Source organism: Taudactylus pleione, unplaced genomic scaffold (assembly GCF_031769625.1).
Source record: "Taudactylus pleione unplaced genomic scaffold, aTauple2 ptg001431l, whole genome shotgun sequence".
Lineage (NCBI taxonomy): Eukaryota > Metazoa > Chordata > Amphibia > Anura > Myobatrachidae > Taudactylus > Taudactylus pleione.
This window is the reverse complement of record NW_028285830.1, coordinates 217,270-233,979: the sequence shown is the minus strand read 5'-3', so window position 1 is coordinate 233,979 and position 16,710 is coordinate 217,270. Positions and strand designations below refer to the sequence as shown.

The 16,710-nt window shown below is 44.9% G+C and overlaps 1 protein-coding gene across 1 annotated transcript in view; it reads right to left on the bottom strand.

Moving 5' to 3' along the window:
* The window catches only part of DNAI3 (dynein axonemal intermediate chain 3), a 174,089-nt gene that overhangs the window by 91,427 nt on the left and 65,952 nt on the right, over positions 1 to 16,710 (bottom strand). Inside the window, exons 14-15 of the mRNA XM_088463700.1 lie at positions 15,240 to 15,362; positions 11,678 to 11,751 (exon numbers count right to left, since the gene is read on the bottom strand). Of these exons, the coding sequence (XP_088319826.1) occupies positions 11,678 to 11,751; positions 15,240 to 15,362 (197 nt within the window). The remainder of the gene's footprint in view (positions 1 to 11,677; positions 11,752 to 15,239; positions 15,363 to 16,710) is intronic.

Below are 16,710 nucleotides of genomic sequence, written 5' to 3'. Positions count from 1 at the left end.
ACTTATACCCAATAAGGAGCATCACACTGTGCCCGGCCTCTCACAGTACTGATATATACAGTGTCACAGTGTTACTCTGCTGGGACTAATCCATCTATGTAAACATGTGTGACTTATACCCAATAAGGAGCATCACACTGTGCCCGGCCTCTCACAGTACTGATATATACAGTGTCACAATGTTACCCTGCTGGGACTAATCCATCTATGTATACATGTGTGACTTATACCCAATAAGGGGCATCACACTGTGCCCGGCCTCTCACAGTACTGATATATACAGTATCACAGTGTGACTCTGCTGGGACTAATCCATCTATGTATACATGTGTGACTTATACCCAATAAGGAGCATCACACTGTGCCTGGCCTCTCACAGTACTGATATATACAGTGTCACAGTGTTACTGCTGGGACTAATCCATCTATGTATACATGTGTGACTTATACCCAATAAGGAACATCACACTGTGCCCGGCCTCTCACAGTACTGATATATACAGTGTCACAGTGTTACTCTGCTGGGACTAATCCATCTATGTATACATGTGTGACTTATACCCAATAAGGAGCATCACACTGTGCCCGGCCTCTCACAGTACTGATATATACAGTGTCACAGTGTTACTGCTGGGACTAATCCATCTATGTATACATGTGTGACTTATACCCAATAAGGAGCATCACACTGTGCCCGGCTTCTCACAGTACTGATATATACAGTGTCACAGTGTTACTGCTGGGACTAATCCATCTATGTATACATGTGTGACTTATACCCAATAAGGAGCATCACACTGTGCCCGGCCTCTCACAGTACTGATATATACAGTGTCACAGTGTTACTCTGCTGGGACTAATCCATCTATGTAAACATGTGTGACTTATACCCAATAAGCAGCATCACACTGTGCCCGGCCTCTCACAGTACTGATATATACAGTGTCACAGTGTTACTCTGCTAGGACTAATGCATCTATGTATACATGTGTGACTTATACCCAATAAGCAGCATCACACTGTGCCCGGCCTCTCACAGTACTGATATATACAGTGTCACAGTGTTACTGCTGGGACTAATCCATCTATGTATACATGTGTGATTTACCCAATAAGGAGCATCACACTGTGCACGGCCTCTGACAGTACTGATATATACAGTGTCACAGTGTTACCCTGCTGGGACTAATCCATCTATGTATACATGTGTGACTTATACCCAATAAGCAGCATCACACTGTGCCCGGCCTCTCACAGTACTGATATATACAGTGTCACAGTGTTACTGCTGGGACTAATCCATCTATGTATACATGTGTGACTTATACCCAATAAGGAGCATCACACTGTGCCTGGCCTCTCACAGTACTGATATATACAGTGTCACAGTGTTACTGCTGGGACTAATCCATCTATGTATACATGTGTGACTTATACCCAATAAGGAACATCACACTGTGCCCGGCCTCTCACAGTACTGATATATACAGTGTCACAGTGTTACTCTGCTGGGACTAATCCATCTATGTATACATGTGTGACTTATACCCAATAAGGAGCATCACACTGTGCCCGGCCTCTCACAGTACTGATATATACAGTGTCACAGTGTTACTGCTGGGACTAATCCATCTATGTATACATGTGTGACTTATACCCAATAAGGAGCATCACACTGTGCCCGGCTTCTCACAGTACTGATATATACAGTGTCACAGTGTTACTGCTGGGACTAATCCATCTATGTATACATGTGTGACTTATACCCAATAAGGAGCATCACACTGTGCCCGGCCTCTCACAGTACTGATATATACAGTGTCACAGTGTTACTCTGCTGGGACTAATCCATCTATGTAAACATGTGTGACTTATACCCAATAAGGAGCATCACACTGTGCCCGGCCTCTCACAGTACTGATATATACAGTGTCACAGTGTTACTCTGCTGGGACTAATCCATCTATGTAAACATGTGTGACTTATACCCAATAAGCAGCATCACACTGTGCCCGGCCTCTCACATTACTGATATATACAGTGTCACAGTGTTACTCTGCTAGGACTAATGCATCTATGTATACATGTGTGACTTATACCCAATAAGGAGCATCACACTGTGCCCGGCTTCTCACAGTACTGATATATACACTGTCACAGTGTTACTCTGCTGGGACTAATCCATCTATGTATACATGTGTGACTTATACCCAATAAGGAGCATCACACTGTGCCCGGCCTCTCACAGTACTGATATATACAGTGTCACAGTGTGACTCTGCTGGGACTAATCCATCTATGTATACATGTGTGACTTATACCCAATAAGGAGCATTACACTGTGCCCGGCCTCTCACAGTACTGATATATACAGTGTCACAGTGTGACTCTGCTGGGACTAATCCATCTATGTATACATGTGTGACTTATACCCAATTAGGAGCATTACACTGTGCCCGGCTTCTCACAGTACTGATATATACAGTGTCACAGTGTTACTCTGCTGGGACTAATCCATCTATGTAAACATGTGTGACTTATACCCAATAAGGAGCATCACACTGTGCCCGGCTTCTCACAGTACTGATATATACAGTGTCACAGTGTTACTCTGCTGGGACTAATCCATCTATGTATACATGTGTGACTTATACCCAATAAGGAGCATCACACTGTGCCCGGCCTCTCACAGTACTGATATATACAGTGTCACAGTGTTACTCTGCTGGGACTAATCCATCTATGTATACATGTGTGACTTATACCCAATAAGCAGCATCACACTGTGCCCGGCCTCTCACAGTACTGATATATACAGTGTCACAGTGTTAACCTGCTGGGTCTAATCCATCTATGTATACATGTGTGACTTATACCCAATAAGGAGTATCACGCTGTGCCCGGCCTCTCACAGTACTGATATATACAGTGTCACAGTGTTACTCTGCTGGGACTAATCCATCTATGTATACATGTGTGACTTATACGCAATAAGGGGCATCACACTGTGCCCGGCTTCTCACAGTACTGATATATACAGTGTCACAGTGTTACTCTGCTGGGACTAATCCATCTATGTATACATGTGTGACTTATACCCAATAAGGGGCATCACACTGTGCCCGGCCTCTCACAGTACTGATATATACAGTGTCACAGTGTTACTCTGCTGGGACTAATCCATCTATGTAAACATGTGTGACTTATACCCAATAAGGAGCATCACACTGTGCCCGGCTTCTCACAGTACTGATATATACAGTGTCACAGTGTTACTGCTGGGACTAATCCATCTATGTATACATGTGTGACTTATACCCAATAAGGAGCATCACACTGTGCCCGGCCTCTCACAGTACTGATATATACAGTGTCACAGTGTTACTCTGCTGGGACTAATCCATCTATGTAAACATGTGTGACTTATACCCAATAAGCAGCATCACACTGTGCCCGGCCTCTCACAGTACTGATATATACAGTGTCACAGTGTTACTCTGCTAGGACTAATGCATCTATGTATACATGTGTGACTTATACCCAATAAGCAGCATCACACTGTGCCCGGCCTCTCACAGTACTGATATATACAGTGTCACAGTGTTACTGCTGGGACTAATCCATCTATGTATACATGTGTGATTTACCCAATAAGGAGCATCACACTGTGCACGGCCTCTGACAGTACTGATATATACAGTGTCACAGTGTTACCCTGCTGGGACTAATCCATCTATGTATACATGTGTGACTTATACCCAATAAGCAGCATCACACTGTGCCCGGCCTCTCACAGTACTGATATATACAGTGTCACAGTGTTACTGCTGGGACTAATCCATCTATGTATACATGTGTGACTTATACCCAATAAGGAACATCACACTGTGCCCGGCCTCTCACAGTACTGATATATACAGTGTCACAGTGTTACTCTGCTGGGACTAATCCATCTATGTATACATGTGTGACTTATACCCAATAAGGAGCATCACACTGTGCCCGGCCTCTCACAGTACTGATATATACAGTGTCACAGTGTTACTGCTGGGACTAATCCATCTATGTATACATGTGTGACTTATACCCAATAAGGAGCATCACACTGTGCCCGGCTTCTCACAGTACTGATATATACAGTGTCACAGTGTTACTGCTGGGACTAATCCATCTATGTATACATGTGTGACTTATACCCAATAAGGAGCATCACACTGTGCCCGGCCTCTCACAGTACTGATATATACAGTGTCACAGTGTTACTCTGCTGGGACTAATCCATCTATGTAAACATGTGTGACTTATACCCAATAAGGAGCATCACACTGTGCCCGGCCTCTCACAGTACTGATATATACAGTGTCACAGTGTTACTCTGCTGGGACTAATCCATCTATGTAAACATGTGTGACTTATACCCAATAAGCAGCATCACACTGTGCCCGGCCTCTCACATTACTGATATATACAGTGTCACAGTGTTACTCTGCTAGGACTAATGCATCTATGTATACATGTGTGACTTATACCCAATAAGGAGCATCACACTGTGCCCGGCTTCTCACAGTACTGATATATACACTGTCACAGTGTTACTCTGCTGGGACTAATCCATCTATGTATACATGTGTGACTTATACCCAATAAGGAGCATCACACTGTGCCCGGCCTCTCACAGTACTGATATATACAGTGTCACAGTGTGACTCTGCTGGGACTAATCCATCTATGTATACATGTGTGACTTATACCCAATAAGGAGCATTACACTGTGCCCGGCCTCTCACAGTACTGATATATACAGTGTCACAGTGTGACTCTGCTGGGACTAATCCATCTATGTATACATGTGTGACTTATACCCAATAAGGAGCATTACACTGTGCCCGGCTTCTCACAGTACTGATATATACAGTGTCACAGTGTTACTCTGCTGGGACTAATCCATCTATGTAAACATGTGTGACTTATACCCAATAAGGAGCATCACACTGTGCCCGGCTTCTCACAGTACTGATATATACAGTGTCACAGTGTTACTCTGCTGGGACTAATCCATCTATGTATACATGTGTGACTTATACCCAATAAGGAGCATCACACTGTGCCCGGCCTCTCACAGTACTGATATATACAGTGTCACAGTGTTACTCTGCTGGGACTAATCCATCTATGTATACATGTGTGACTTATACCCAATAAGCAGCATCACACTGTGCCCGGCCTCTCACAGTACTGATATATACAGTGTCACAGTGTTAACCTGCTGGGTCTAATCCATCTATGTATACATGTGTGACTTATACCCAATAAGGAGTATCACGCTGTGCCCGGCCTCTCACAGTACTGATATATACAGTGTCACAGTGTTACCCTGCTGGGACTAATCCATCTATGTATACATGTGTGACTTATACCCAATAAGGGGCATCACACTGTGCCCGGCTTCTCACAGTACTGATATATACAGTGTCACAGTGTTACTCTGCTGGGACTAATCCATCTATGTATACATGTGTGACTTATACCCAATAAGGGGCATCACACTGTGCCCGGCCTCTCACAGTACTGATATATACAGTGTCACAGTGTTACTCTGCTGGGACTAATACATCTATGTATACATGTGTGACTTATACCCAATAAGCAGCATCACACTGTGCCCGGCCTCTCACAGTACTGATATATACAGTGTCACAGTGTGACTCTGCTGGGACTAATCCATCTATGTATACATGTGTGACTTATACCCAATAAGGAGCATCACACTGTGCCCGGCTTCTCACAGTACTCATATATACAGTGTCACAGTGTTACTCTGCTGGGACTAATCCATCTATGTAAACATGTGTGACTTATACCCAATAAGGAGCATCACACTGTGCCCGGCCTCTCACAGTACTGATATATACAGTGTCACAGTGTTACTCTGCTGGGACTAATCCATCTATGTATACATGTGTGACTTATACCCAATAAGGAGCATCACACTGTGCCTGGCCTCTCACAGTACTGATATATACAGTGTCACAGTGTTACTGCTGGGACTAATCCATCTATGTATACATGTGTGATTTATACCCAATAAGGAACATCACACTGTGCCCGGCCTCTCACAGTACTGATATATACAGTATCACAGTGTTACTCTGCTGGGACTAATCCATCTATGTATACATGTGTGACTTATACCCAATAAGGAGCATCACACTGTGCCCGGCCTCTCACAGTACTGATATATACAGTGTCACAGTGTTACTGCTGGGACTAATCCATCTATGTATACATGTGTGACTTATACCCAATAAGGAGCATCACACTGTGCCTGGCCTCTCACAGTACTGATATATACAGTGTCACAGTGTTACCCTGCTGGGACTAATCCATCTATGTATACATGTGTGACTTATACCCAATAAGCAGCATCACACTGTGCACGGCCTCTCACAGTACTGATATATACAGTGTTACTGCTGGGACTAATCCATCTATGTATACATGTGTGACTTATACCCAATAAGGTGCATCACACTGTGCCCGGCCTCTCACAGTACTGATATATACAGTGTCACAGTGTTAACCTGCTGGGTCTAATCCATCTATGTATACATGTGTGATTTATACCCAATAAGGAGCATCACACTGTGCCCGGCCTCTCACAGTACTGATATATACAGTTTCACAGTGTTACTCTGCTGGGACTAATCCATCTATGTATACCTGTGTGACTTATACCCAATAATGAGCATCACACTGTGCCCAGCCTCTCACAGTACTGATATATACAGTGTCACAGTGTTACTGCTGGGACTAATCCATCTATGTATACATGTGTGACTTATACCCAATAAGGAGCATCACACTGTGCCCGGCCTCTCACAGTACTGATATATACAGTATCACAGTGTTACTGCTGGGACTAATCCATCTAAGTATACATGTGTGACTTATACCCAATAAGGAGCATCACACTGTGCCCGGCCTCTCACAGTACTGATATATACAGTGTCACAGTGTTACCCTGCTGGGACTAATCCATCTATGTATACATGTGTGACTTATACCCAATAAGGAGCATCACACTGTGCCCGGCCTCTCACAGTACTGATATATACAGTATCACAGTGTTACTGCTGGGACTAATCCATCTATGTATACATGTGTGACTTATAACCAATAAGGAGCATCACACTGTGCCCGGCCTCTCACAGTACTGAAATATACAGTGTCACAGTGTTACTCTGCTGGGACTAATCTATCTATGTATACATGTGTGACTTAAACCCAAAAAGGAGCATCACACTGTGCCCGGCCTCTCACAGTACTGATATATACAGTGTCACAGTGTTACTCTGCTGGGACTAATCCATCTATGTATACATGTGTGACTTATACCAAATAAGGAGCATCACACTGTGCCCGGCCTCTCACAGTACTGATATATACAGTGTCACAGTGTTACCCTGCTGGGACTAATCCATCTATGTATACATGTGTGACTTATACCCAATAAGCAGCATCACACTGTGCCCGGCCTCTCACAGTACTGATATATACAGTGTCACAGTGTTACTGCTGGGACTAATCCATCTATGTATACATGTGTGACTTATACCCAATAAGGAGCATCACACTGTGCCTGGCCTCTCACAGTACTGATATATACAGTGTCACAGTGTGACTCTGCTGGGACTAATCCATCTATGTATACATGTGTGACTTATACCCAATAAGGAGCATTACACTGTGCCCGGCTTCTCACAGTACTGATATATACAGTGTCACAGTGTTACTCTGCTGGGACTAATCCATCTATGTAAACATGTGTGACTTATACCCAATAAGGAGCATCACACTGTGCCCGGCTTCTCACAGTACTGATATATACAGTGTCACAGTGTTACTCTGCTGGGACTAATCCATCTATGTATACATGTGTGACTTATACCCAATAAGGAGCATCACACTGTGCCCGGCCTCTCACAGTACTGATATATACAGTGTCACAGTGTTACTCTGCTGGGACTAATCCATCTATGTATACATGTGTGACTTATACCCAATAAGCAGCATCACACTGTGCCCGGCCTCTCACAGTACTGATATATACAGTGTCACAGTGTTAACCTGCTGGGTCTAATCCATCTATGTATACATGTGTGACTTATACCCAATAAGGAGCATCACACTGTGCCCGGCTTCTCACAGTACTCATATATACAGTGTCACAGTGTTACTCTGCTGGGACTAATCCATCTATGTATACATGTGTGACTTATACCCAATAAGGGGCATCACACTGTGCCCGGCTTCTCACAGTACTGATATATACAGTGTCACAGTGTTACTCTGCTGGGACTAATCCATCTATGTATACATGTGTGACTTATACCCAATAAGGGGCATCACACTGTGCCCGGCCTCTCACAGTACTGATATATACAGTGTCACAGTGTTACTCTGCTGGGACTAATACATCTATGTATACATGTGTGACTTATACCCAATAAGCAGCATCACACTGTGCCCGGCCTCTCACAGTACTGATATATACAGTGTCACAGTGTGACTCTGCTGGGACTAATCCATCTATGTATACATGTGTGACTTATACCCAATAAGGAGCATCACACTGTGCCCGGCTTCTCACAGTACTCATATATACAGTGTCACAGTGTTACTCTGCTGGGACTAATCCATCTATGTAAACATGTGTGACTTATACCCAATAAGGAGCATCACACTGTGCCCGGCCTCTCACAGTACTGATATATACAGTGTCACAGTGTTACTCTGCTGGGACTAATCCATCTATGTATACATGTGTGACTTATACCCAATAAGGAGCATCACACTGTGCCTGGCCTCTCACAGTACTGATATATACAGTGTCACAGTGTTACTGCTGGGACTAATCCATCTATGTATACATGTGTGATTTATACCCAATAAGGAACATCACACTGTGCCCGGCCTCTCACAGTACTGATATATACAGTATCACAGTGTTACTCTGCTGGGACTAATCCATCTATGTATACATGTGTGACTTATACCCAATAAGGAGCATCACACTGTGCCCGGCCTCTCACAGTACTGATATATACAGTGTCACAGTGTTACTGCTGGGACTAATCCATCTATGTATACATGTGTGACTTATACCCAATAAGGAGCATCACACTGTGCCTGGCCTCTCACAGTACTGATATATACAGTGTCACAGTGTTACCCTGCTGGGACTAATCCATCTATGTATACATGTGTGACTTATACCCAATAAGCAGCATCACACTGTGCCCGGCCTCTCACAGTACTGATATATACAGTGTTACTGCTGGGACTAATCCATCTATGTATACATGTGTGACTTATACCCAATAAGGTGCATCACACTGTGCCCGGCCTCTCACAGTACTGATATATACAGTGTCACAGTGTTAACCTGCTGGGTCTAATCCATCTATGTATACATGTGTGACTTATACCCAATAAGGAGCATCACACTGTGCCCGGCCTCTCACAGTACTGATATATACAGTGTCACAGTGTTACTCTGCTGGGACTAATCCATCTATGTATACATGTGTGACTTATACTCAATAAGGGGCATCACACTGTGCCCGGCTTCTCACAGTACTGATATATACAGTGTCACAGTGTTACTCTGCTGGGACTAATCCATCTATGTATACATGTGTGACTTATACCCAATAAGGGGCATCACACTGTGCCCGGCCTCTCACAGTACTGATATATACAGTTTCACAGTGTTACTCTGCTGGGACTAATCCATCTATGTATACCTGTGAGACTTATACCCAATAATGAGCATCACACTGTGCCCAGCCTCTCACAGTACTGATATATACAGTGTCACAGTGTTACTGCTGGGACTAATCCATCTATGTATACATGTGTGACTTATACCCAATAAGGAGCATCACACTGTGCCCGGCCTCTCACAGTACTGATATATACAGTATCACAGTGTTACTGCTGGGACTAATCCATCTAAGTATACATGTGTGACTTATACCCAATAAGGAGCATCACACTGTGCCCGGCCTCTCACAGTACTGATATATACAGTGTCACAGTGTTACCCTGCTGGGACTAATCCATCTATGTATACATGTGTGACTTATACCCAATAAGGAGCATCACACTGTGCCCGGCCTCTCACAGTACTGATATATACAGTATCACAGTGTTACTGCTGGGACTAATCCATCTATGTATACATGTGTGACTTATACCCAATAAGGAGCATCACACTGTGCCCGGCCTCTCACAGTACTGAAATATACAGTGTCACAGTGTTACTCTGCTGGGACTAATCTATCTATGTATACATGTGTGACTTAAACCCAAAAAGGAGCATCACACTGTGCCCGGCCTCTCACAGTACTGATATATACAGTGTCACAGTGTTACTCTGCTGGGACTAATCCATCTATGTATACATGTGTGACTTATACCAAATAAGGAGCATCACACTGTGCCCGGCCTCTCACAGTACTGATATATACAGTGTCACAGTGTTACTCTGCTGGGACTAATCCATCTATGTATACATGTGTGACTTATACCCAATAAGGAGCATCACACTGTGCCCGGCCTCTCACAGTGCTGATATATACAGTGTCACAGTGTTACTCTGCTGGGACTAATCCATCTATGTATACATGTGTGACTTATACCCAATAAGGAGCATCACACTGTGCCCGGCCTCTCACAGTACTGATATATACAGTGTCACAATGTTACCCTGCTGGGACTAATCCATCTATGTATACATGTGTGACTTATACCCAATATGGGGCATCACACTGTGCCCGGCCTCTCACAGTACTGATATATACAGTGTCACAGTGTTACCCTGCTGGGACTAATCCATCTATGTATACATGTGTGACTTATACCCAATAAGGAGCATCACACTGTGCCCGGCCTCTCACAGTACTGATATATACAGTGTCACAGTGTTACTGCTGGGACTAATCCATCTATGTATACATGTGTGACTTATACCCAATAAGGGGCATCACACTGTGCCCGGCTTCTCACAGTACTGATATATACAATGTCACAGTGTTACTCTGCTGGGACGAATCCATCTATGTATACATGTGTGACTTATACCCAATAAGGGGCGTCACACTGTGCCCGGCCTCTCACAGTACTGATATATACAGTTTCACAGTGTTACTCTGCTGGGACTAATCCATCTATGTATACATGTGTGACTTATACCCAATAAGGAGCATCACACTGTGCCCGGCCTCTCACAGTACTGATATATACAGTGTCACAGTGTTACTCTGCTGGGACTAATCCATCTATGTATACATGTGTGACTTATACCCAATAAGGAGCATCACACAGTACTGATATATACAGTGTCACAGTGTTACCCTGCTGGGACTAATCCATCTATGTATACATGTGTGACTTATACCCAATAAGGAGCATCACACTGTGCCCGGCCTCTCACAGTACTGATATATACAGTGTCACAGTGTTACTGCTGGGACTAATCCATCTATGTATACATGTGTGACTTATACCCAATAAGGAGCATCACACTGTGCCCGGCCTCTCAGAGTATTATGGGCTATGCTCTACATCACTTCATTAAATACGCCCCCCTGCATTTCTGCGCAATTCCCCATACCAGTCAGGAGAGCACGTGACCAGCTGTACGCAGCATCCACTCTTATTTTCATACGGAAGCCCATTCCGGGAGATCTAGGAAGAGATGGAATAGAGAGGTCTATGCTTGTACTGCTCTGCGGTTCCTACCTATAGTTATATTTCATGTGGGATTTCTTTATTCCTTTAAAAGTTCTGAATATTGGGCCATGGGCACAGAAATGGCTCTAAGTCTGCATCTCCTCCATGCCCAGAGACCAGTGATGCCACCAAGAGGTGTCTGATGGGACATGTTCTGCATCCAGTCATCCTGCTGCTATAGATCACCTGTGCCCATTATCTCCCAGCTCCCACAGAGATCAGTGATCCCACAGAGAGAGGAGGGATACGCTGCCGTTAGGGTTACATTAGGGATAGGCTGCCGTTAGGCTTACATTAGGGATAGGCTGCCGTTAGGGTTACATTAGGGATAGGCTGCCATTAGGGTTACATTAGGGTTACATTAGGGTTAGGCTGCCGTTAGGGTTACATTAGGGTTAGGCTGCGGTTAGGGTTACATTAGGGTTAGGCTGCCGTTAGGGTTACATTAGGGTTAGGCTGCCGTTAGGGTTACATTAGGGTTAGGCTGCCGTTAGGGTTACATTAGGGATAGGCTGCCGTTAGGGTTACATTAGGGATAGGCTGCCGTTAGGGTTACATTAGGGATAGGCTGCCGTTAGGGTTACATTAGGGTTAGGCTGCCGTTAGGGTTACATTAGGGTTAGGCTGCCGTTAGGGTTACATTAGGGTTAGGCTGCCGTTAGGGTTACATTAGGGTTAGGCTGCCGTTAGGGTTACATTAGGGTTACATTAGGGTTAGGCTGCCGTTAGGGTTACATTAGGGTTAGGCTGCCGTTAGGGTTACATTAGGGTTACATTAGGGTTAGGCTGCCATTAGGGTTAGGCAGCCGTTAGGGTTACATTAGGGATAGGCTGCCGTTAGGGTTACATTAGGGATAGGCTGCCGTTAGGGTTACATTAGGGTTAGGCTGCCGTTAGGGTTACATTAGGGTTAGGCTGCCGTTAGGGTTACATTAGGGTTAGGCTGCCGTTAGGGTTACATTAGGGTTAGGCTGCCGTTAGGGTTACATTAGGGTTAGGCTGCCGTTAGGGTTACATTAGGGATAGGCTGCCGTTCGGGTTACATTAGGGTTACATTAGGGTTAGGCTGCCGTTAGGGTTACATTAGGGTTACATTAGGGTTAGGCTGCCATTAGGGTTACATTAGGGTTAGGCTGCGGTTAGGGTTACATTAGGGTTAGGCAGCCGTTAGGGTTACATTAGGGATAGGCTGCCGTTAGGGTTACATTAGAGATAGGCTGCCGTTAGGGTTACATTAGGGATAGGCTGCCGTTAGGGTTACATTAGGGTTAGGCTGCCGTTCGGGTTACATTAGGGTTACATTAGGGTTAGGCTGCCATTAGGGTTACATTAGGGTTAGGCTGCCGTTAGGGATACATTAGGGATCGGCTGCTGTTAGGGTCACATTAGGGATCGGCTGCTGTTAGGGTCACATTAGGGATCGGCTGCCGTTAGGGTTACATTAGGGTTAGGCTGCCGTTAGGGTTACATTAGGGTTAGGCTGCGCTTAGGGTTACATTAGGGTTATCCTGCGGTTGGGGCTACATTAGGGTTAGGCTGCGGTTGGGGCTACATTAGGGTTAGGCTGTGGTTAGGGTTACATTAGGGTTAGGCTGCGGTTAGGGTTACATTAGGGTTGGGCTGCGGTTGGGGTTAGGCTGTGGTTAGGGTTACATTAGGGTTAGGCTGCGGTTGGGGCTACATTAGGGTTAGGCTGCGGTTGGGGCTACATTAGGGTTAGGCTGCGGTTGGGGTTAGGCTGTGGTTAGGGTTACATTAGGGTTAGGCTGTGGTTAGGGTTACATTAGGGTTAGGCTGCGGTTGAGGCTACATTAGGGTTAGGCTGCGGTTGGGGTTAGGCTGTGGTTAGGGTTACATTAGAGTTAGGCTGCGGTTAGTGTTACATTAGACTTACATTAGGGTTAGTCTGCGCTTAGGGTTAGATCAGGGTTACAGTAAAACGAAACAGGAAATCACATTTCTGGCAATGTCAACATTATGTCAGTATTGACAATGAAGACATGTGAACATTATGCTGTTGACATTCTAAATGATAATAAAATTTACCGCACCCTTGAAAGGGAATAACTAATGTGTAATAATGGGGACCATGCCAATGTAATCAGCCCAGTTATAGGTTTGTGTAACGACCTACAGACAGCCACAGAATGATGGTAGGTGTACAGTCCTGGGACAGCGGGCTCAGTAAGGACGTGTACACCTTATCGGCTGTATTACCAATATTCCTGTCTAGACAAACCTGCTATTAAAATTGTGAAAAAGTGAGCGAAAGTCACAATAGAGAAATTATGTCTTTGTCTATACAGCAGTTACTGACCTACAGAACATCTGCCAGTAATAGCCGGCAATGGAAAACTGATATCACTATACATCAAACACCCCATTTCTATAGCAACCACCATTTATAGGCTATTAAACCTTCCCCCTATTTTAAACATAAAAATTGGAATGTTAATTACAACGTTCGTTTGCGTGATCCTGACATTTTACTAAAAATATCCTGTTCTGATGCCAAAAGTGATCTGATGAGACACAGACATTACGTCTCTATGAATTAATTTCACATTATGTTGATGAAACATTTCCATATAGAAAAACTTTTGTCTGTTACTCCTCACCACTGTCTGTGTCTGCCCTACACCCTCCTTCCATATGCAGAGGACCCGATTCAGAGCCGGACGCTCTGACAAAGCGCTCGCTCTGAATCAGGGTCGTCCTTCCTGATTTTAGAGCAGCCTCCTGGCTGCTCGTATAGCTGTGGGTGACCACCCACAGCTATAGCGAGTGGCCAGGAAGACGGTCGTGATGGTCAAGACCATCGCGACCATAGGGCTTGCAACGAGACCCTTGTGGTAGGGTCTCGTTGCCGCAAGCCCTAGAGTGCTTTCGGCTCTATGAGAGCCGAGAGCACTCCCACTGACATCACTAGTGATGTCAGTGGGGCCGTCCCCAGACGGTAGGCATTGCCATGGGAATGCCTCTGTCTGGGCAGCCACGCCCCAGACACGCCCACCAAAGGGGGCGTGCTGTCACTCACCATCGACAGCACGCCCCCTTTGTAGCGAGACCCATAGTGAGGGCTTGCCCGTCGCTATCCGGGTCTCGCGCATGCGCACTACGGAGCCGGGTCCGTCGTGCGCATGCGCAGTGGGCCAACATCGACCCACTTGCGAGCGCTCAGCGCTCGCAAGCGGGTCTGAATTAGGCCCAGAGCACGGTTACTGCCACTCTATAACCTGTAACCTCCTCTCTACTTAATGGCGCCAGGTACAGCAGATGCATACGGCAGACATCGTCTGTTCAGATCTCTGTACCCTTCCCACTAACAGTGTCCATCATTTCCCAGCTACTAGGCCATGCTCCCAGGCAGCGGTTGTGGAACCCCATGTGGGGGACATTAAACACAGAAGAGGATTTGTTATAGGGTCGGGCCGAGACTCTACCTCAAACATGTCAGGCAGCCATTGTACGTCTGTTATCACATCCTTGTGTCCGTGTTCTATGGATGACACTGCGCAGTATCTCACACACTGCGGCTGGCTGGCGAGCTTGGGTTCCAATGCGGTCTGTGGAGGAAACACAGACATTATATTCACAGTGCTGCGCGTCACTACCAGTAGTCTGTATATAGGAGACTGCGCTGAGTAATGTGATATGTGACACCTGTATAGCTGTGTGCTCCTGAGTCTGTATATAGGAGACTGCGCTGAGTAATGTGATATGTGATACCTGTATATCTGTGTGCTCCTGAGTCTGTATATGGGAGACTGCGCTGAGTAATGTGATATGTGACACCTGTATATCTGTGTGCTCCTGAGTCTGTATATGGGAGACTGCGCTGAGTAATGTGATATGTGACACCTGTATATCTGTGTGCTCCTGTGTCTGTATATGGGAGACTGCGCTGAGTAATGTGATATGTGACACCTGTATATACAGTCAGGTCCATAAATATTGGGACATTGACAGAATTTTCAGATTTTGGCCTCTATTCACCACCACAATGGTTTTGAAATGAAACAAACAAGATGTGCTTTACCTGCAGACTTTCAGATTTAATTTGAGGGTAATTACATCCAAATCGTGTGAACGGTGTAGGAATTACAACAGTTTCTATATGTGCCTCCCACTTTTTAAGGGACCAAAAGTAATGGGACTATCAACTCAGAAGCTATTTCATGGACAGGTGTGAGCTATTCCCTCATTATTTCATCATCAATTAAGCAGGTAAAAGGTCTGGAGTTGATTCTAGGTGAGACATTTGCATTTGGAATCAGTTGCTGTCGACTCTCAATATGAGATCCAAAGAGCTGTCACTATCAGTGAAGCCATCATTAGGCTGAAAAATCAAAACAAACCCATCATAGAGATAGCAAAAACATTAGGTGTGGCCAAATCAACTGTTTGGAACATTCTTAAAAAGAAAGAACGCACCGGAGAGCTCAGCAACACCAACAGACCCGGAAGACCATGAAAAACAACTGTGGTGGATGACAGAAGAATTATTTCCCTGGTGAAGAAAAACCCCTTCACAACAGTTGGCCAAATCAAGAACACTCTCCAGGAGGTAGGTGTATATGTGTCAAAGTCAACAATCAAGAGAAGACTTCACACGAGTGAATATAGAGGGTTCACCACAAGATGCAAACCATTGGTGACCCTCAAAAACAGGAAGACCAGATTAGAGTTTTCCAAACAACATCTAAAAAAGCCATTACAGTTCTGGAACAACATCCTATGGACAGATGAGACAAAGATCAACTTGTGCCAGAGTGATGGGAAGAGAAGAGTATGGAGAATGAAAGGAACTGCTCATGATCCAAAACATACCACCTCATCAGTGAAGCATGGTGGTGGTAGTGCCATGGCGTGGGCATGTATGGCTGCCAATGGAACTGGTTCCCTTGAATTTAT